Below are 22388 nucleotides of genomic sequence, written 5' to 3'. Positions count from 1 at the left end.
GCAGCAGGAGCCCGCCTCTATGATGAAGTTCAAGCCGAACCAGAAGCGGACATATGACCGGGAGGGCTTCAAGAAGCGGGCGGCGTGCCTGTGCTTCCGGAGCGAGCAGGAGGACGAGGTGAGGCGGCCGGCGCGCACCCGGGGCGCCGACCCCGCGTCTGGCTCGGAGCGAGGAGGGATTAGCCTCCCTTCCTCCACCCACCCACCCGCCCTCCTTCCTTCCTTTCTCTCTCTTGGTGGATGCCAGGGAGACAAAGGGGCTCGCCCAGCCCTGCCTTCTGCATCTGGGCGCCGGACGGGCAGGCGGGAGGCCGCAGCGGTTCCGGGGACAGGTCCCGGGCTGCACCTAGCGGAAGGCACCATCTCCCCGGCGGGCTGGGGGAAAAGCCGGCTCCATGTCCAGCCTTCGCCCGGCTGCGGGGAAGGCGTGGAGCCCTAGCCCGTCGGCCTCTCTTCGCCTCCCTGGCGACAGCAGTTGGCGGGTGTGGATCAAATCCTGGAGGAGGGGGTATATATAGATGTTTGTGTATGTTTATATATAAAGAGGGAGACACATGCTTTAAGAAGAAAACCCGCTCGGACTAGTTTTGGCCCTGGCTTGGACCCTGGAGCTTGCTAGCACTTGATACAATTACCCTTAATAAGAAAACGGCCCCCTCGTTTTCAGGTTTTCTAACTGTAGAGCGCTAGCTAGTGTTAAATGACTACCAGCACCACGAAAAGCCTGAAGATGAGCTCAAGCTGGGTTAAGTTGCCCTTTTCAGTGGTTTCTCGAGCTTCCTTACTTGGCCGGTTGGCGTGACCGCTGGAAAGGAGCTGTCTGTGCGAGAGGAAGCAGATCTCCTTCAGCTTCTGTAATTTACCTGTGGGGGGTTGTCCTGCTTATTTCCATATGCATGTAATGGCTCACGGGTTTGGATTCAGTTTGCTTGTCATAGCGCTCAGTGTAACATTGCCACTCCTAAAATGATCAGACCCGGGGTCCCCCGTAAGCAAGGGAAACACACGGGTTTACTTGAGTTTCTTTACTAATCTGTAGTACATACTGTCTCATCATCCATTGTCAATTTTAAGAGAGGCTTTGGTTCTGTAAGATGGTGCGGTGGGGTTGGGAGAGAGACAGGCCAGCTGTAAACCTCAAAGCAGAATCTTTGTGGGGGGAGGTGGGAGGGAGGGAAGTGAGATTGTTCACTGCAGATTAGTAAACCAGGTAAACCTTTACCTTGCTTATTGGGTAATCTGACACTGATTGGCCTGGAGAAATTAACATTCTAGGCTCAGCTTCCATAAATGAGTGTATCCAATAAAATGCCAGACTGAAGCTGGAGATGGGAGTTTAATGGCTTCCTTATTGCTAGCCCTTGTAGTTCTGGAGGTGGGGTAGACATGGTGTACACTAAAGTGGTTTCATTGCCCTTGAGATAGAGGCGACTCCAGGAATACAATTTTTGTTCTAATAGTAATTTGTACATAACAGGTATTGGTCAGTCAGCTGTCTTGAGTATGTAGTCTATAGTATACATTTCTGTACACAAAAACCATTGAAAGGAATGCAAAAACCACTCTTAACATACTAATGAAGTAATAATATTCTGATGCACATTACAAAAACAGTTATTAAAACTATTCTATGTACCTCAAGTTTTTAATATGATAGACTGTGTGATTCACAGCTTTTGGGGCACGCTGGGCTGACAAATCAAGTCCTTTGTGTTTTGGAGAGAAACCAAACCCCCACTGGTGCTGGCCAATGCTCTTTGAGTCTTTTAAGTGTTGAAGCTAATTCTGAAAAAGTGAGTTTTCCATAGAAACTTAGTCTGTGACATTGGGGGAGCCAGAATCTAGAAGAGGGGGAAACGCAGAATATTTATAAGCTAACAAGGTCAACAAGCAATAAGGGCCTTCAGTTAAAAAAATTAAAAGGCCTCTGTGAAAGATCATGATGGGGCATGCTTAAATTCTGCACATTTTAAGACCAAGCATCTTATCCACCTTCACCAGGTATAATCATACTCTTTGTGGAGTGCATAGGGTGGGCTCCATTGTTGGAATACCTTTGTGTTTTGGTACATTTAATCTTTACCACACTCTGAGGTATTATTGCTGGTTACTCTCACTCTCGGAGTGAGAGGCAGATTCTGAGGATTTTACTTATTGTGCCCAGATGACACAAAGAGTAGTTAGGGAGAGATCTGAGATTGACAACCCAGTTAGATGTCTTCTAACTGGGCTCAGGCCCAGCCCATATCATTTGGTCAATTGGGCACTCACTATTTGTTGAGTGAGATTTTTTTTTTTTTGGCGGGGGAGGGGGGAAATGTGAGGCCAAGCTTGGGGAGCTTTTCTCTTAAGTGGTGGATTTTTGAAGTATCACCATAACTTAAACTTGGAATTCAGGCTTCAAAAAAGCAAAAGTCCCCAGGGAGAACAGTGGGGGAGAAAAGGAAATTCAAATGATCTGTGTTATGCAGATGGTAAAAGCAAAGTCTAAGGAAAGCTTCAGTAATTGCCTTGAGCAGAGAAATGCGTTCTCTTTGTTCTTGAACAATGTTACTACTCTAGGACATACCAGATTCCTGGTCTCCAGTCAGGTTAAAAGATTGTGCTGTTAGATAAAAGTAAGGCCTTAACTCTGGGTTAGCTTTTGAGAATCCTCTTTTTCTGTGGTGAAAACAGGTAAATGAGCTGCTCCTGTGTTTACAGGACAGTAACAGAATATACTCTTATGAGTTAGCTTAGTGTTTTGCTAAGAATTTGTTTCCATTCTGTTGAAGTTGCATTACTCACCTTCCAAACATAGGCTGTGAATCCAGCTAGGACCTGCCACCAGTCCAACCAGTAGGTGAGAAGTGTTTCTACTGGTTAAGAACACCTAGACCCTGATTGAGAGATTAAAGTGCATGTTTTATTTTTTTAAATAAAATTTTTTAATTATTTATATAGAGTATAACATAAACAGGTAGTTGTTCTTTGGCCCCTAAGAACTCTGCAATACTCCAGACATGCCTCCCTGTATGAGGGGAGATCATAGTAAGCTCCAGTGAAAGGCTGTGGGTCTAACAGCCGATAACATCTTTTGATGGAGTAGAGAGGGCCTTATATAGGCTTCCGTTTTGATCTTTGCTGTATTAGGTGGTACTACTTGTATAGGAAGAAATGGAACAGTAGAGGTTACTTGTGCTCGGGTCCCTGGTGGTATGCATTTATGCTGCCAACCCAAAGACTCATAGTTTGAATCCACCAAATGCTCGGAGGGAGAACAAAGATGAACAGTCTATGCCCATGCCTGCTGGAGTGTCAGCCAAGTCTGTTTCAACTATACCAACAAGGCCTCAGAAGCAGGCAGGTCATTTGAGCCTAGGTCCATTGTTTCAGAACTGTAGGTTCATTTGAGTACATGGCTTTTTTGTATACACCTGTAGTTAATCTCCAACTATTTTGTTCATTAATAATATATGTTTGGCAGTAATGAGCTTTGAAGCGCTAAATAAGAGTAACGCTGTGATGGTTATATGTCCGTTTGGCTGGAACATGATTTCGAGTCGTTTGGCAGTTGTGTATGTAATGATGTAATTTTTGCAGTTACGTAATGATGTGGTCATCTTCCATTTTTGCATAATGCTGATTTTCACATAACGGCTTGGCCTTTGGAACCTGGCTGTGCTGATGAATAAAGGAAGTTCTGAAGTTAGTTCTGTGAAGAACCTTCTATGGTTTCACAGTTGGCCTTTCAGATAGGCCCATAATAATTGTGTCCCAGAGCAGGTAGCAGTCATGTGCTCCTATAGTGAGTAGGGCAGTGTCTGCAAACAGGGAGCCCAGACCAGGTAGCCCTGGATATACGTGAGTTATGTGACAGTTACCAGGTCACTTCCACTTCACTGAAACCCCGTGGCCGCGTAGAATCCTCCGCAGGGTTTTTCTCTGGCTGTAATCTTCACAGAAGCAGTTCACCGAGCTCCTCTTCTGCAGAGCCCTTGAGTAAGTTCAGACTGTCAACCTTAAGGTTAGCAGCAGATCACCAAGGAAGTCATAATGAAAATTGTCAGCCTGTAAGAATGGGACTGCTAACTGAAAGGCCAGTAGTTTGAATTCACTAGCCACTCGATAGGAGAAAGATGGGCATTCATTCTCCTGTCGAGATGAGATTTACAGCCTTGGAAACCCGGAGCCAGAGTCAGATGCAATGGAATCAACTCAGAGACTGAGTTTACTGTAGTTGGTTTTGGTTTTGGCTGGACTAATTATACAAAGGGAAACAAAATATAAAGGTACAATTCTCAAGTATTCCGGGGTTTCAGTAAGAGGAAGGAGGAATGGAACCTTTTTAAATAAAGCACAGCTAAGGTCACTATGAGTCACAAGAAACTCAGGGGTAACAACAAGGAAAAGTCACTTGGAATTTCTGGTGGTAAATTGTCATCTGGTTGGACTACAACTTAGAATCGTGCAGAACAAACTGAAAAGCAATATCTTAAATATATGGTATTAATAGACAAGAAAAGAATGCTTAGTTCGAGAATAAAGATATTTTAGATTTTCAGTGTGTTCAAGCTTGAGCGTTATCTGGCAGCAAAATGGAAAAGGCTGCTCAGTGGAGAAATAGAAGCAGCTTGATTCTGGGTGGTGTATTGCTCTAATTAGCTTCTAGATTTCTTAAGCCATGAACTCCATCTTCTCCAGATGGTTTACTGTAATAGGGAATTAGATGGTGCTTAAAACTCCAGTGCTCTGCACAGTAATGTACTTAGACGTTCACTCATTGCCTTCAAGTTAGAACCAACTCATAGCTTACCCTCCTGTGGATTTTGAGAGGCTGTAAACTGCGTAGCAGGAGTATGGCCATCTTTATGCCTCTGAGCTGCTGGTGGATTCGAACCGTCAGAGACACACCACCTTTAGGTTAGCAGCCTAACATCTGAGGGAGTAGAGTCTTAAAACCAGAATTCTGATAATAGCCATCTGAATGAGAAATACTAGAACTCGTGTCATTGCAGAACTGACTCATGAGGGACTCTTCAGAGCTTTTCAGAGATGTCAGTCACACAGGTGTTTGTCCGTCTTTCTCCTGCAGAAATACTAGTGCAATTAAATTGGCCCTTCTCAGTATTATAACATAGGGTCCATTCTTCCGTAGAAAGTAGCTGCTCTTATGCAAATAATATGTACTCTTGCAGTGCAACCGTTTTGAGTGTTAGTTTATTGCGTGGGTTGTGCATGTGCTTCTTTATGTGGGTGCATTTTATATGAAAAAAAAATAATTGCTTTTCAAGACCACTTTCTTCAAAATTATGCACTATCCAAAGGTGGCCCTTTTTTAAATGCAGGAAATTCTTGTCATCTACATCTTCATTTCCCAGATGCTTTAATTTTTAGAAAGTGGATGGCTTCTTAGGCTCCTAAAGCAGCCACTTCCTTTAAGGGCAGACTCTTCTGAAAGTAGAATTGGCTTGTATTACTGCCCCTTAATCTTGATATGTTGTCAGGACTCTTATTTTTGAGAAGGCTTACTCTCTCATCAAAATGTAAGCATGCTGAGGACAAAGTCATCATCATCCCATTTTTACATTTGTTGACATGTTTCTATCTACCAACCTCATAGAATCATTTCTGTGTTAAATACTTTATAGCAGAATGAACTTGTTTCTGATTCTCCTATGCCTTTGTAGTTTCAAATAATAGTGCTAATTTGCTTTATTATGATTTTTTAAATTATATATAATCTGATGGCCTGGTGGGTAAAGAGTTGCACTGCCAACCCAAAGGCTGGCAGTTCGGATACACTGGGAGAAAGATGGGCTATCTCCTGTGCCATTTTACAGCCTCTGAAAACACATTGGAAGATGAGCTATAAATGACTAAGTTCCAGCTCGATGGCACGTAACAATTGTTTTTCTTATTGTTAAAAGTGCTAATATGTCTACAGGGAGTTCTGGTGGTCTAGTAATTAAGGAGTTGCACTGCCGACCCAAAGGTATGTAGTTCAAATCCACCAGCTGCTCTGTGGGAGAAAGATGGGCAGTCACTTTCTTTGCCATTTACAGCCTTTGAAAAACTGCTGGAGGTTCAGCTGTGATCAGTTCTGACTTGATGGCAGATCCTGACAACAGTCTACTTAACAGTTACACTAATAGCTAATAAGTATATATCATAACCTTTTGAAAGGTCCTGTGTGTGTAACCTGTTTATTCCTAATAAATTTTCCTAGCTTAGATATTGGCTAACTGTAATAAAGGTAGCTTAACAAGTAATTTACACCATTCTTGATACCCTAGTTCCAAGATACTATGAAGAAGGTGCAAGCTAAAATGAACACGAACCGATAGAGCCTCTAAATATTCGTGGATTTGTTTAATCACTTGATGGTTTTTCTGAATAGATTTGCTGCCTTTTCTAAAATGGAAATGGAAAACTCGTTGTTCCCAGAAGTAGCTCATGACCAATAGCCATTTAAAGGGAGAAAACAAACACAAATGGCTGGTTAGGAGGTTTTGCTTAACGATCCCGTTTACCTCCACCCTTGGAGATATAACTCCATTCCTTAGAACTTCGAACAGCATGTCCCCCCTCCATTAACATGTTTACATCCTATTAACAAGAACTCAGTGGCTAAAACCAGAGTGGAATCTATACTGTAGATTGTTCCCAGTTCCCACAAGCTGTTATCCAGCAAGATTGATTCAGCACAGTGTGGCAGTTGGCAGCTGCTGTGTGTTGCTCTTTAAAGGTATAAAATGCATCTCTTGCAAATACTTAAAACATTAATTTTATGTCTAGAGGAAAGCATGAGAAGTCCCTTTTCATCAATGCCAGATGTTTTATTGGGATAGTTGTCTGATGGAAGGAGGTATAGTGTCACAGTCTTAGGAGGAGGAATTGTACCTACAGTGGTCTGGTTGAGTCTGGTGAGAATGAATGTGTCCACTCCACCACTCTTGGCTTTGGGGTTTTGAGTGCAGTTCAGGCTGATTCTGCTACCTGGTGTGATGAGTGACTTCCTTTTCATGAATTTCTTCTTTGGTCTTAGTCCTAGCTTATCGCAAAGGCTCTGTATCTAATTTTATCTTGATCATCTTGTCCTTCATGTGACAGATTGTCCTCTTGATGAATACATAAGATCTAGTACAAAAACAATATCTCAGTCACAAAAGGACAAATACTGCATGGTGCCACTGTTGTAAAACAGGACTGACATCAGGGTTTGGGGAGACTGAGAAAGATGGGATAAATAATGTATACTGCATTGAAACAGATGAGGGAAAAGGGATATGTGATTAGGTATTATTGTCATGACAGGAGTCTAGAATGAAGGCTGCATAGTGGAGTGGACTTGGCAGGGAGGGATTTTAAAATAGTGAAAGAATTTTTCTTTTACTTTTCCAAGAGGATAGTGTACTGGGGAGGGGGAGGGTGGGCAGGGAGAAAAGTACAATAATGAAGGAATGGAAATCCAAAGTTTCCATCAATTTTCATTAAAATTAGTAATAATAAAAATTTTTTTTTAATCTAATACAAAAACATACTCAGAAAAGCCATTGTAAAGGAACTTCAGACTTAAGGGTGACCATATATAGATTTGGCTGCTGTTATTGTATTATTTACTGAAAGAGCTTTTAAAACCTGTCTGCTACTTCAGTAATCTATTTTTAGTACAGCCATTCCACAGGGACATGTAGCACAAAGTTGCAAACCAACCCCTGGAAAGCCTAGTATATTAAAAATTCAAGTTACATACAATGGCCTAGAATACCAGGTGCTACGTTGTGAGGGGCATCAAAACATTCTTACTGTATTTGTTAAAGATGTTTTAATGTACCTGAAAGTGTTTAATGTTAATGAGCATAGAAAGGTACAGTATATAATGTATACTAAGATGTTAAATACAAATCATGCTTAACTGTTTGACTTCAAAAGAAATGAAATGCAAAGACAAAAATTTAGGAATGGGACACATTCATAAACCAAGGACTGTGTGAAATACTTTTAAACTCTAGCTTCATTTTCTAGTACTTTTACTTTCACTTAAATCTAACTGTTCAGATTCACTCATTGCCTTCAAGTAGGAACCAACTATTAGCTGACTCTCCAGTGGGTTTTGTATGCTTCCAGAACTCCATAAATCTAAACACATTGATCCTCTAACACATCAGTGAGCTCTGGTGGCTTAGTCTACAAGGAGCTGTGCCCAAAGGGAGATTGCTGGGTTTGGTTTTTTTTCCCCTCTGAGCAGCTGGTAGATTCGAACCACTTGCCTTTGGGTTGGCAGTACAACTCTCTACCCACTAGGCCACCGGAACTCCCTATAGAAATATTTAGATGGCTGTGTGACTCTCATAGCCCTCACAGAGTCTATAGCGAGTTGTACCGCTTTGGTTGCATCTACCAGCAGCTCCTCATCAGAAGGATGGGAAGTCTCTTCATCTTGTGCTTTCCAGCGCAGAAACCCAGTGCACAGGGGCAGAAACCCAGTGCAGGGTCACTCAGAGCCAGAGTCTTGAACGCAGTGGGTTTGAGTTTTTAAGACCTTCAGTGAGACAGATTGACAGAGACTGCAGCAGTGGGCTCAAGTACAACAGCAATTGTGATGATGGCACAGGATTGGACAGTTTCTCCTTTCTTGACTGTAGAGTTACTAAGGATCACAGCACACACGTTCTTCCAGGGTTTGTAGGGATAGAAGGGTTCAGGAGCAGCTAACTGCCTATTATACACTGCAGATTCAACAGCAGAAAAGACAAGTGGTATGCTTGCTGTTATTGGACCAAGTGACGGGCGGCTGGGGGGGGCCAACACACACACACACACACACACAATCAGAAAACCCTTACAATGCTTGGTGCAGAGCCTTGAGTTAAGATTTCAGCTAATGTAAACGATCATTTCACTTTGGCCCAGACTTTTGGTAAAGCAGAGAGAATGAAGCCGAGAACGAGAGCATGAGCATCCATCCATGGTGTCCAGGGGGATTAGTTCCAAGGTAACCCCTCTCCCATGGATACCACTATCAGCAGGTGCTCAAATCCTTTATAGAGACATTTGAACATAACCTGTGCACATCCTTTTGCATACTTTAAATCTCTAGATTACTTAGAATACTTAATACAATATGAAGTGCTTTGCTTTGTCATAACACTTCATAGCCTAATTCCTTTTTAAGTGTTCATTTGTTTTTCTTGAATATTTTCTATCCATGCATGTAAAGCTCGGAAATACAGAGGAAACTATAATTTTGTCAAATCTTTCACTTGGCTGGGGGTGGGGGGGGGACCCATATATATTTTTGCAGTGTCAGTGTTTGACTCAGAAAATCATTCTTGTCTAGAACAGCTGGGTTAGTTTAGATTGCCAGCCTTTCCATTAACAAGGACAGCTGAAAGTGTAACTTGATTTGTTTTTATTTATTTCTTTTTAATCTGGAGGGTAATTGTTATACTGTCTCTTCATGGGTCTGGAGTGATGTTGTACAACACGCTACCCCCTCATCCTCACCTTTTAGCCTTTTATAACCCTAAGGCTTTTCAGCTTGAAGTGCTTTTCTGGAAAGAGGAATGGTCATATGTTAAGATACTGAAAATTCACATTTTGTGAGGACAAAAAAAATGCTGTTGCCAGTGTAATTTTGTGTGATTCTTTTAACAATAGAGCAGACTTGTGAGTGTGTAGGAATATGTAGGTGCTTAAAAAGCAGAAGTCCTTGTGGTACAGTGTTCACTGTATAAGGTCGCAGAGAAGTGGTTAGCAGCGCTCAGCCACTCCCAGCTCCCCAGAGAAAGATGCGCAGTCTCCTCCACTCAGGACCTAGAGCCTTGGAAGCCCATTGAGGGCTCCTCTGCAACAGAACTGACTTGATGGCAGTGGGTGTAGTTGCGTTTGTTTAGGAAATATTTCCAGATTCCTGTGACTTGATCTTGACCTCGTGCTATGGTTTCTCTTGTCTGCCCACTTAGAATCCTCCATGTGATCCCAGCTTTTCGTGAACTGTATTGGTCTAGCCTTAGGAGAGTTTGTGTGCCTCCATCTTTTTTCTTGTGCACCAGGCAGTCTTAGGAGGAGCTGTGGTTAAGTGCCCAGCTTCTAACTAAAAGGTTGACTGCTTAGAGGTTGAGGCCTTGGGAACCCTGCGGGGCAGTTCTGCTCAGTCCTACAGGGCTGCTGAGTCAGAATCTACTGTGAAGCAGTGGGTTACCATCTGTACGTATTTACATCGCTAGTAAGGCACACCTGACGGTGTTTTCAGTTGTATATGGATGTAAAAAGTTGGACAATGAGTAAAGGAGGCCAGAGGAGAATTGATGATGCCTTTGAATTATTGTGTTGGTGAAGAATATTGAATATCCTATGGACTGCCAAAAGAACATCCCGGTCTGTCCTGGAGGAAGTGAATTCAAGGGTACTCCTTAGAGGCACGCCTGGTGAAACCTCATCTTTTTTTTTTTTTCTATATTTTATTAATTTTCATAAACATTTACAGAGATTTTGGGTTTCCATTCATTCATTGTTGCACTATTCTCTCTACCCTCCTCCCAGTTTGTTCTTGTCCAAATGCCACAGTGCTTGTCAAAGCCAGTTCTGATTAATCTTCTTTGTCAGTGTGTCCTTTGCCATTCCCTATCACTCCTCCCTGAGAGAGACTTCACCCTGAGTCATAAGGAAAAGGGGATGGCGTATTCTCTTAGCTACTTCCTGCTGAAAAGGGACGCTGTGGGTTTCAGGGTGAAGATCTTCTCTCACTACTCTAAAGGGCCCCTTTGGCAGTAGGAAACACATAGACTATTATGGAGATTGATTTTGGAATTTAGATGCACTCTTATTGATTGTGCTTGGCCGTCCATGTTCATATCCTTGAAGATGTATCATGGGGGTGTTGCAACCTAGAAGACACAAATGTGAAACCTCATCTTAACCCGCTTTGAGTATGTTCTCCAGAAGGGTCAGGCTTTGGAAAAAGCGTGTTGGGAAAGGTGGAGAAAAGAGAAAGCAAGGCAGACCCTCAATAGGATGGATTCGTGTCGTGGGTGTGAGCATTGCCTAAGTCTTGAGGATGGCCAGTGTGAGGCTGGACAAGGTTTCCATCTCTTCTTCATAGAGCTTTATTGGGAGTGGAAGTCAGTTTGGTGACTGCACGTAACAGTACTAATGGCATATATTTTCTTGCTATTTTCAGCACAAATAAGCGTGTTTGATTTTTATCTATTTTTCCATCCCGTCTTCAAAATATCACAATGTATGCTTTTGTGGGAAAGGCCTAAAACTTAAAATTATTTTTCCATCTTATACAGTTCTTTATTCAAGATTACACGATTTGTAAATACAGAACAGAATTCACCAACTTCTATCTCTAAATTGCCTGTCTCTCTTTAAGCTTGGCGGTAAACTGAAGAAAAAAAAGTTAAATTACTATTTTAACTTTGGCAGTTGTTAAGACTGTTCTCTACACGTGTAGAGCTCAAGATACAAAGAGTGGATTTAATTAGAGTGTCGTACACAGGATACTTCTCTCCTACTAACCTGCTTTTGTTTTTTTTTCTGCTTTTCCTTTTGAAAGAGTGTTAGTGATGAGCCAGTTAACTGTTTGACCTGTCTGAACAGGATGTGTGTGTTCTAAATGTTCTGGGTCAGTGTTAACCCGTATGTAGCCACTTGTAGCTGCTGAGTACTTGAAATGTGGACTGGTAGACTAAGGAACATAATCCTTCCTTTTCCTTAATCGTAACTTTAGCCACGTGATTCTGTGCTGCTGCATTATATAATGCAGCCCTAGAGCCCCAGAAAGTCCAGAATGAGCAGGATTCAGGACAAGCTGTGTGATTATTGGCAGAGGTGAACAGCGTGTATAAGCTCAATTCCATTTGCAGGTTTGTCAGTTGATAGGAGGAAATGAGTGTGTAGTAATGAAACATTCTAGGTTACAGGTCTACACCCTCGACGGAGAATATTAGCAAGTCTCCTTTTTAAAGCAATAGTTTAGAGGCCAATCACTCCGATACTACATATTATTAATTATTCATATGAATCCTTTTGCATGATAAATTATTGTATTGTGGAAAAATCTGTACATATCAATTCTGTTTTTCTAATTGTGTGTGTGTGTGTGTGTGTGTGTGTGTGTGTTTGTATACCGTCAAATCGGATCTGATTGGTACAGGAGGAGATTGTCCCTCCCTCCTTCTCCAGCAGAGTATCTGTCAGATTCAAACTGAATACCTCTAGATTTGCAGTACAGCTTCTTGCCACTAGACCACCAGGGCTCCCTTGTCTATGTCCATTCTTATTAGGAGGAGCACAGAGACAGATTAGTTGTGCGCTTGCTCAGCTGCTAACTAAAAAGGTTAGTGGCTCAAACCCACCAGCTGCTCTGTGGAAGAATGTGATGGCAGTCTGCTTTGATAAAGATTTCAGCCTTGGACGCTCCCTGGGCAGCAGCTCTGCTCAACAGCAGAGTCCCGTGTGTGCAGGTGCTGTAATGCCCACCTCATTCTGGCAGCAGGATAGTAGTGCAAGGAACAGGGGCTCTTGAGTAACCAGTTAGACTCATCTCATCCAAGCAAGGAATATGGGTCCCTGTGTGCCCGCCCCAGATAGTCCAGCATTCTCAAAGTGAGTGCTGGCAGCTGAGTAGAACGTGTGGGGCTGCAGCACATTGGCCTTGCCCTCCCATGGTATCTCCACCCTGAGTGTTCTGATCTGTGCACTTACTAAGCTGAGGTTGGCCACCTCGGTGAGGGCTGTGTCAGATGAACAAAAGTGATTTCCTGTGTTGGAGAAAGTAGTTTTGCCCAGTAAGAAAGGAATCCTGCCTGGAGAGCAAGCGCTGCTTTAGAAACGAGGATGCAAACCAAACCCAATCTCAAAAGGCACCAAGACAAAGACTTGGTATTAAATCTGTTGAATGGGTAAAAAAAAATTGGAATCATCAACAAGTTAGAAATATTGATATAGTTTGTCTGCAAAAATAATTCATGGGTGTTGTACAGTATACAAAACTTTCTTGCCATGCATTATTTGGGTAGAAATGGTGACTTGAGAGCAGTTTTTCCATAAACTCCCTGCCCCCTTTCTTGAATCTTTACAGAGCTTTCAGGTTAATCACACTCTGTTCTGCCCTCATTTCATCCATTAAGTCTCAGTAATTATAAAACAAGTTGGCATAATTTTGGAACAAGCCTAATTCTTTGTAAACTGATGCAACTCTTTGGTAGGGAGAATTGAACTGATTAAGGCCAAATTGAGTGTTGTTAGGATCTAAGATACTTGGGTTTACAGTGGCCACAGGGGAATTAATAGCCATTGTTGATGAGTCGATTCTAATACAATAACCCTGAAGGGCAAAGTAGATCTGCCCCATAGGGTTTCCAAGGATGAGGAGGCCTAGTCATCAGAAGCATTGCCACAGTCCCAAAGGCACATAGTTCAAGTTCACCAGCTGCTCTGTAGGAGAAGGATGGGCAATCTCTTGTGTGATTAACTGCCTCTGAAAACCTGTTCGAGGGTCAGCTATGGGTCAGTTCTGACAGGATGGTTTACAACAATTAACATTCCATAATCCTGTGCAGATACTCGGTTTTTACAATAAGGGGCCCTGAAAGACCATCAGTCCATCATTTTGTATATCAAGGAATGGAATACACAATGGTTATAATCTTCAAAACAGCTTCAAGTTCAAACTTGTGTCTTTTCTGCTAATTCTTTAGAAGCCTCCAAATCTGAAACGCTCTTACCGTAACACATGGCAGGGTCTCAGATGGCCATCAGTCTTAGTTAGCTGTGGTTTTGTCAACTTTGTAGAGTACATTCCTTGGACTTTCCCATTGTCTTATCAGTGTTTTGATAAGGAGTTAAATATCATGGTAATGGAAGCACAAGAGCCTTGTCCAGGTAAAAGTGAGAGGAATATCGATCACTGCTCTGAGGATCACAAAAATGTGCTGCTTCTCCATCAGATTGAGCCAGGGTAGTGGTGAGGAGTTGCACTGCTAACCCAGAGGCTGCTCCCCTGGAGAAAGGTGTGCTGCTTTTCCTACGTGATTTCCTGCCTCTGGAAACGCACTGGACTCAGCTGTAAAACAACATATGTCTGGGTAGAGGTTCCCTCGGAGTCTCTGGGTGGTGCAGATAAGTGATGCACTCAGCTGCCAACCAAAGCTTGGAGGCTCACGTCTACCCAGAGGCAACGTGGAATAAAACTTGGGGATCTACTTATAAAAGTTGTCCATTTGAGCACAGCCCTATTTTGACACACGTGAGGTTTGCCATGAGTTGGAACTGAGTTGATTGCAGCTGGTGTAGTATAATTCTCTTCCGTTTTAACTCAGAATTTTATGGGGAAAGGTGAGAATTGCTGAACTTTCAGCCTGGAACTTTCTAGTAGGGGAAGGTTGAGTTTCTGGCAGCTGACTCAGGAGGGGGAGCCTGTGCTGGCAGTGAACCTGTCAGGGCCTCTCTTTGCTGGCAGAGGAGCAGGGGCTGGGCAGGTAGAACCGTCAGAGGGCGTCAGAGGACTGACGCCATGCTCTCAACTTGGCATGTTTTCTGCTAACAATTGCTTAAGTTTACTTGAAGGTGGTAGACTAAGGTGATTTTGCTTTTAACAGGAGTTTGTTAAGGTACTTTTTTACCTTTATAAACATGAGTTATTTATTAGAACTTGATGTCTAATTTGACAAATATCAACCTAACATAGCCCAGAAATTTTCATTTTTAAGATATGTAACATCTATTCAAAGAGGTTAGTTGATATCTAAAACTTTTCATCTGTGATACAGTTTTGTTGGCATTTGCTTTTTGTAAAACTTAACATTTTTTGTTTTAAAAGTCTGGCACATTGAACTTGGCAGTTTCTTTTAGATTACGGGGCCACAGAATTTTCCTTTAAAAAGTCAGATAAATAATTTGGACTTGTGGTCTGAGGTCTGATCATCTCAGTCACAGCTACTCAGAGGTCAATGACTGTGACTCTGTTCAGTACAGTGTCACTTAAAGGCAGTGAAATGTGAATTCTTTAACATTGAGAAAGGTAAAAATCAGTCTTGTTATGCAAGCTATACAAAAATTTGGGATCACAGCTTGTTGGCCCTTGTTCACGATCATAAATCAGTGACGCTAGAGGGAAATGGAGTGACTCCTGCTATTTATACAGGTTTAGAATGTGAAAGCACCCCTTATAAGTGCTCTCCTTACCAAGAATTAGTTTTGCATAGGTTTCATTACCCTTTATACAACAGCATCTGCTATCTCCTACGTGTTCTTACCACTTTATAGATGAGAGTAACTTAAGTATAAGTAAAATGACCACAGGGAACTTTGGGGTCTAGTGGGTAAGGTGTTGCACTGCCAGTCCAAAGGCAGACAGTTCAAATCCACAGTAGCTCCACAAGTAAAAGATGGGGCATGTGATTTAAAGTCCGCTGAGGATCAGTATGAGTTGGTTCTGACTGGACAGCAAGTGATATAATAACAGCGTGACCACAGATGTCAGTGCATGCAACTCTTCTGAGGGTAGTAAAATAAGGCTCCACTTTCAGTATCTAATAATTAGAATTTTACAAAATTGTAACTGGTACAGGAGGAGATTGTCTCTTCTCCAGCAGAGCATCTGGTAGATTCAAACCGAGTACCTCTGGGGTTACAGTACAGCTTGCCACTAGGCCATCAGAGCTCCCTTTATCTGGTAATTTTTAAGAGTTCATTAAATATACAAGGATTTTGTAATGATCATACTATTATTGAATTCAAATTGCAGAAAAACAGTGCTGGCCAAAACTGATACTTGTTTTCTTTCATGTTTGGCCCTAATAATTTTAACTAAATTAAAAAAACAAACAAAACAAAAAAGAAAAAACCCACACAAAAAAACCCCACAAACCCAGAACAACACACCAGCTATTTCTCCAGTGAATGTACACCTTCCCCGAATGCATACCCTTCCTGAAGCTGCGCGGTGTGGCCTGGTTGAGCGGCCACCAGCAGACGGAAGGTCGTAATCAGGGTCTCCTTACAGGTGCTGCTGGTGAGTAGCAGTCGGTACCCTGACCAGTGGATTGTCCCCGGAGGCGGAATGGAACCCGGGGAGGAGCCTGGAGGCGCCGCCGTGAGGGAGGTTTATGAAGAGGTGAGGCCAATAGTAGGTTGTTTGTTCTTCACACACACGAAGATGGTTTGGGATTTTATAGGACAGTCTTCTGCTTGATGTTTGCAAGCTAGACATTCTGTTGTGTTACATGGTGGTTACAGCAAGAAAATAAACGGACAGACTATCTAGTGCTTTTGTTGTGTCTTATGCAACATTTTTAAGCTTTTGACTACAGTTAACATGTTCGTGAACAGATTTTTCTGCCTGGTAACTATAGAAGGCCCCTGGAATTGAAGAGCATAATGACCTCACCCCAAGAGCAGGATTAGTGTATACTGTGCAAGAATGCTCAGAAACACAAATCTTAGTTCATGCTTCATTGTTACTCAAGACCGTCCGCATGATGGACAAGCACGGTGACTGGACAGTGGGCTTTCAGCACAGTGGAGGGAGGAGGATGGCGCAGGATCAGGCGGTTTCCATGTGGTGTACATGGAGTCTCTTTATCTGGGTCAGTTTAACAGCACCTAACAATAAGTGAATAAGAAGCATGTTGCTCTTATTTTACCACTTTTGTCCTTAAAATATGGCATGCACAAAGACATTTTACCTGCTTGCTTTGCAGTTGGTAAGCAATAGATTAAAAAAGCAGCTTTTTTTTTTTTTTTTGCACATACCCTACATTAAGTACCAGCAGTGATTGTTGAATAGTGGTTATGGCTTAAGTGGGAAGTGATTCTGAAACTCTCAGATTAGACCATAGCATACACTAGGAAAGGTTTCAAAGGCTCTTGGAGTGACCTCCTGCAGAAAGAACACTGACTAGAGGCAGTGGCATATAGTATCTTTTAGTCTGTAGTGTGGATTTGAGCAGACTGAGGTTCCAGTGCAGCTACTGCAGAACTAGGTATGAGTAATGAGGACTTTGTAGTAGCCTTGAGTCTCCTGCATCATGGGAGAAGAACAGAGAAAGACAAGCCTTTCTTTAACAAGGAGGAAGAGATTATTTATTCATGGTAAAGGTCTTTCTATGTGTGAATTTTGTCCCAAATTGATAGAACATTGTTCTTTTTAGTCCTTGGTCTTTTCTCACAAAATGAATGTTAAGTCTAATCAATGAGAAGTTACATGTGGAAAAGATTAAGCCATGTTTTATGCAAACCACACGGCGGAATCTTAGTGCAGCTAAAAATCTTTAAAGCAGCAAGAAAATGGTTTCATGTGGGAGTGGCCTATTGTATTTAGATTTGATTTTTTTTTAAAAAAAATCTGAATAGTAGGAGTAAACATTCATTATTGGGGGAAAAGTAAAACATTGCTATTCTTCAATAGGCTGGAGTCAAAGGAAAACTAGGAAGACTCCTGGGCATATTTGAGGTAAGTTACCAAAGTAATCTTCAACTTGGTGATAATAGAGTGTATCTTCCAAGCCATCCAGATAAATCTGGCTGATGAGAAAGTGATGAAAATTAGGGGAGAGGTAAGTTAAGCCGCTTAAATTTGCCATATTCATTAGTTGTATGCAATTGTATACACTGTCATAATGGTGGTAATTACTTCTGTATGAAAGTCAGTGGAGGAAATACAAGTTCCCTGTATACTATTAAGAATTTTTTTAGGAGGACATACCTTTAGCATCACCTAAAGGATTGAGATCCCTTAAAGGGATTGTCTAAGGAGTTCTGGTGGACTCACAGGAGCAGAGCTGCCTGTCCCAAAGTCCCTCCTGGCTTAAGTCCACCAGCTACTCTTGAGGGAGAAAAATGAGTATCTCCCGTGTAGTTTACAGCCTCTGAAAGTCGATTCTTCTAGTAAAACTGTTTACTTGTGAACAAACAATTAAACCTTTTTACAGCAATTTTTAAATTTCCTGATTTTGAATAGAACTTGGTAAAGTTGCTAACTCTGACGTAAATAATCGTTAGGAGTAAGTCCTTAGTCACTCTTTTCCGACTAGCACTTGCTTGCTCAGTTCAACAGCACCATCTTCTGGTAAAACTGAGAATCATATTGAGAGTTTTCCATAAGGCAGAGAAGTCATGGAATAAGTAGCCTCACATTTGCTGCAAGGTTTTCGAAGGAAAATGTCTCAGATTATAGTGAAAATTTTTCAGTTAATAGTATTAACAAACTACGGTGCTTGACACTGTTCAAATTCCGTATTCTCAGATATTTTCTACCAGAGCTCTGCATAGTTCATTGTTGTTGTGTGCCATCAAGTCTGAACCAACTCAAAACTGACATTTAGTGGGTTTTGAGAGGCAGTAAATTGCACAGGAGGAAACTGCCCATTTTTTTTTGCACGGAGCAGCTGATGGTTTTGAGCCACCAGGTTGGCAACACAACTGCTTACCAGCTGGACCACCAGAGCTCACTCGGGTCTTAAGGGAAGCTTTAAGAATACCACTGCTCAGACCTCCTCTCAGACCAGTTGAATAAGTGCTCTTATAAACAATCATTAACTCTCTGTGATCTGGTCCTTCTATTTTCAACTGGCAGCACTGTGGTTTCCTTTCATTTTGATAAACTTGTTAAGAGGAATGTTCCACTTACCCCACAGTGGTCCCTGTGGAAACACTTTCCCACAGTTTGGAAAGACTGCCAGGATTAACCCTAGCAGATAAAACTGCTGGAATGCAGTTCTTTAGTGTAGATGCCACTCAAATCCCAAAGTTTTTCTGTATGAAAATTTTGTCAGAGTGAATTAAAAAAAAAATGCTAGAAGTTTAGTTTTGAGACTTAATGGCACCATTAGGTAGTGTGGAAGCTCCAATTCTTGTCTTGTAGCCTAAAATTGTAATTTTGTTTTGTATGAAATAACTTTTATGTTGGATTGTAATTTTGAGTAGTATTTTTGCCTGTGTTGCCAAATAGCAGGCACACTAATATTTTCCCCCTTGAAAACATGCACATAGCTTGTAGATTAAAATGCTTTCCTTTTTATATTCAAGCAGAACCAAGACCGAAAGCACAGAACATATGTTTATGTTCTCACAGTCACAGAGATATTAGAAGATTGGGAAGATTCTGTTAATATAGGTAAGTTTCCTTCCTTGTTAGTGGAATTTTCTTAAATATTACATACCCGCTTCACAGTTTGCATGTTAAATGTGTTTTGAATATCAGCATGTGTCTCCACATTTGAATGATCTTTAAGATTCTTCCCCAACAGATTCTTCCTATTTTCCTGCCTGTACTTTGAGCGATAATGGCCCACCCTCACTACACAACTGAGCAGTCTCTTTGTGTTGTAGCCATTATGTGATGATTCGGGTTCAGATTGGAAAATTAGAGGACTTTGATTTTTAGGAATAAAGTTCAGTCTGTGTAATAGCCATATATCAGGGGTCTGTTCTTCAAATTGAAGGACCTTCTATAGTTTATAACCCATACACATAACACATTCTGTCCTTTCCCTGCCAAATCCTTAGCACGTTTGCTCTGCGCACTTAACGCACTTACTGACTGCCCTGAGTGATACTAGATAAGATATTAGAGTACACTAGTTCAAGCCCTTGCCTTTTTGTTTAGGCACGCCTTGCTTTCCTAAATTGTTGACCATTATCTACCCACAGTCACAGCTGTAGACTCAAAATGACAATGTCTCTACTTATTATGCCTAAGTTACTTAGATGCCTAAGGCTTTGTTAGTGCTTTTTATTCTCATTTAAAATGTCACTTACCTTTTTCTTGTTACATGTTATTTTTTTCCAGGAATCCCTGTTAGCGTTCTACACAATTAAGTTCCTTTTCTTCCTTCATTCTTTTTTTTCCTTTTTCTAAGTTCCTTAAATTCTTGATGTTAAAATGTTTAATTCTCCTTCTAGTGAAAATAATTTAACTGTCTGGTTCTTTTTACCTATGGGCATAAAACGATCATAGATGTCTTAGCCATTTCTAACAAAAACAGTTAATATTTCCGGGGGATAAGTGAGTATTGTTAACAGGCAACACATGGTTTAAAAATTCATTTTATGGTTATGAATGTCATCTTATTTTCTAGGAAGGAAGAGAGAATGGTTCAAAGTAGAAGATGCCATCAAAGTTCTCCAGTGTCATAAACCTGTACATGCAGAGTATCTGGAAAAACTAAAGCTGGGTTGTTCCCCAACCAATGGAAATTCCACAGTCCCTCCCCTTCCAGACAATAGCACCTTGTTTGTAACTGCTGCACAGACCTCCGGGTTGCCATCCAGTGTAAGATAGAGAGAACCTGGGGACCTCTTCTCACCCTGGGCAGTCTCATGGGAAGAGAGGCTTTATTTTCCTTGGCAAACATCTGAATGACGCTTGCAAACTGTCTGAATTTGCCATGCAAGGTTTTCATACAATTTGCATGTTTTCAGATGCTTTCAAATCTTCTTTTATATATTAAAAAAAAGTGTAAAATATTTTAATAAGCCAAAGCCATGTGAATTTTTTCCCCCTTTCTTTTTAAGATGCCTTAACTGTGCCCCCTCACCCATGTGTTATTTTGGTTGGTTTTTTTTCCACAGTATTTTTTTTTCCACAATTTTTGTCCATTTGGCATCAGTCTGTGCTTTGTCAGACCAGCTTACTAGTGGGTATATTCCCCCACACTTCCCAAATTGCTTTCTCATTCACAGAATTAACAAATATTCAATATTTGTTATTTGATGAGAATAGTAAAAAAAAAATATATTAGTATTAAATTTTATATCCATCCCAAAATTTATTTCCACAAGATCACAATGTTAATTTGTAAACCTAAACTTTTGTATTATCTAGTAACTATTTTGACAAAAGATTTGATTGTGCTTTTCATTCAGGAATTGTCTACCCATTTGTCTCACAACTGGTATTCTGTCCCTAGCCACCTGATGGCTTTTCACCTGTAGCCCAAGAGTGGTTTCAACCAGAGTGCAACCCCCGTTGAGTTGGTGATTGTTTAGGAAGTCTTGGTAGCTAAACACAGGTTGTAAATATACTGCATTGTGAAAACTTGTGTTCATGAAATTTTATGTTCGTTTGCCAAGACCCTTTATCAGTAATCCCTTTGCACAGAGTATTTAGAACCAAATTCGCCTCAACATAAATTACTTTTAAACCCTATTTTCCATTTTTTAATTTACTGATGCCTGTTCAGTTTAACGTCCCTGTTTACCAGTAACCACAAGATTGGAGTTAAACCTTAAATGCCCAGACAATGGCCATTACCTCACAGTTGGGAAAAGTGGCTTTCTTACAGTACAGCTGTTACAGGCTAATATTGTCAGGGCGCTGTTGGACTATCTCATCTTTGATAGGTTATTGATAGGTGTTATTTATAACTAAATTTGTAGGGCAGTGTAATATACCCCAGATTATTTTGTCTCAGAATTGCCTTTATACTCACTTAGTCCCATCTAAAACACATGAGCACCTTTCTCAAACTCCCACACTTCCCCAACCAACAAGGTCAGGAATAAGGTGAAAGAAATCTTAGGATTGAGATATGGGTGGAGGAGAAAAAAGGATTGTTCTCTATGTAGACTTAAACTTTCTGTAAATATTCTAACTAGTGAGTATAAAAGTAGAGAATATAGCTAAACCATCCTGTTCTAATTGTTAACCTTTAAAAAAAAAATAAAATTGCTGCTAAAAATAGTGCTGTTACACTTAAGGAAAATGGGTGCCACTGTTTTGAAAACGAGAATCTTGTGCCATAAATGCAGCTGAACTAAGTAGAAACTTTAGTTCACAAATTAATGCTATCAAAGGAATGAGTATAAATTAGAAAATAACTTTTAGCCAATGACATGATTTCATTCTAAATTATGTAGTGTGATCAAATAGGATCACCCAGACTTTTTATATTTTTTTTTCTTTGTACAGAAGTTATGTATTCTGGGTTTTTTAAAAAAGGAAACATTTTAAATTCTACAAATTGACACTTTCTACCATCTTCAATGGACTGAGTTTTTTCCTTAGCAATCTCTTAAAGTTCCTTAAATTATACTTTCACAGCAGAGAAACTGGATTGTTTTTGTATATAAGATTGCTTCCACCTGAAATGCTGTCACAAGTACTGGGGGGGTGGGGGTCTTGTACCTGATATTCTTAGAGGTAATAATGCATGATCTTATTTTATAAAACAGACTATGTATTTGACATGTAAAATATGTACAGTATTGATGACATCCATCTCTTTAAAAGTTAACCTATAAATATTGTTGTATAATTTCTTTGGTCAGAAACATTTGGACTAAGTAGTGCCACTTGGGTCAGGCTTTTTCTTCAGTGCCATCTCGCCAACTGTCCTTAGTCTATGCAACTAGCAAAATGCCCAGGTCTTCTGTTTGCACAGTGCAGCAGAAGT

At 41.0% G+C, this 22388-nt stretch overlaps 1 protein-coding gene across 2 annotated transcripts; it reads left to right on the top strand.

Moving 5' to 3' along the window:
• Positions 1–6: 6 nt before the first annotated feature.
• Positions 7–20754, top strand: NUDT4 (nudix (nucleoside diphosphate linked moiety X)-type motif 4). 2 transcript variants are annotated; one of them, XM_006898485.1, is made up of 5 exons: positions 7–118; positions 15998–16108; positions 17402–17446; positions 19024–19108; positions 20073–20754. In XM_006898485.1, the coding sequence occupies exons 1-5, from the start codon at positions 20–22 to the stop codon at positions 20273–20275; spliced, it is 543 nt and encodes a 180-aa protein (XP_006898547.1). In that variant the 5' UTR covers positions 7–19; the 3' UTR covers positions 20276–20754. The 2 variants fall into 2 exon arrangements, with proteins under 2 accessions (XP_006898547.1, XP_006898546.1); XM_006898484.1 differs by having other exon boundaries at positions 19021–19108; positions 20073–20690.
• Positions 20755–22388: the final 1634 nt, after the last annotated feature.

This window comes from Elephantulus edwardii, unplaced genomic scaffold (genome assembly GCF_000299155.1).
Source record: "Elephantulus edwardii isolate Elephantulus edwardi_28Jun2011 unplaced genomic scaffold, EleEdw1.0 scaffold00231, whole genome shotgun sequence".
In the NCBI taxonomy this organism is placed as follows: domain Eukaryota; kingdom Metazoa; phylum Chordata; class Mammalia; order Macroscelidea; family Macroscelididae; genus Elephantulus; species Elephantulus edwardii.
Note: the sequence above shows the minus strand (reverse complement) of the source record. Positions and strands in the feature narration are given on the sequence as shown.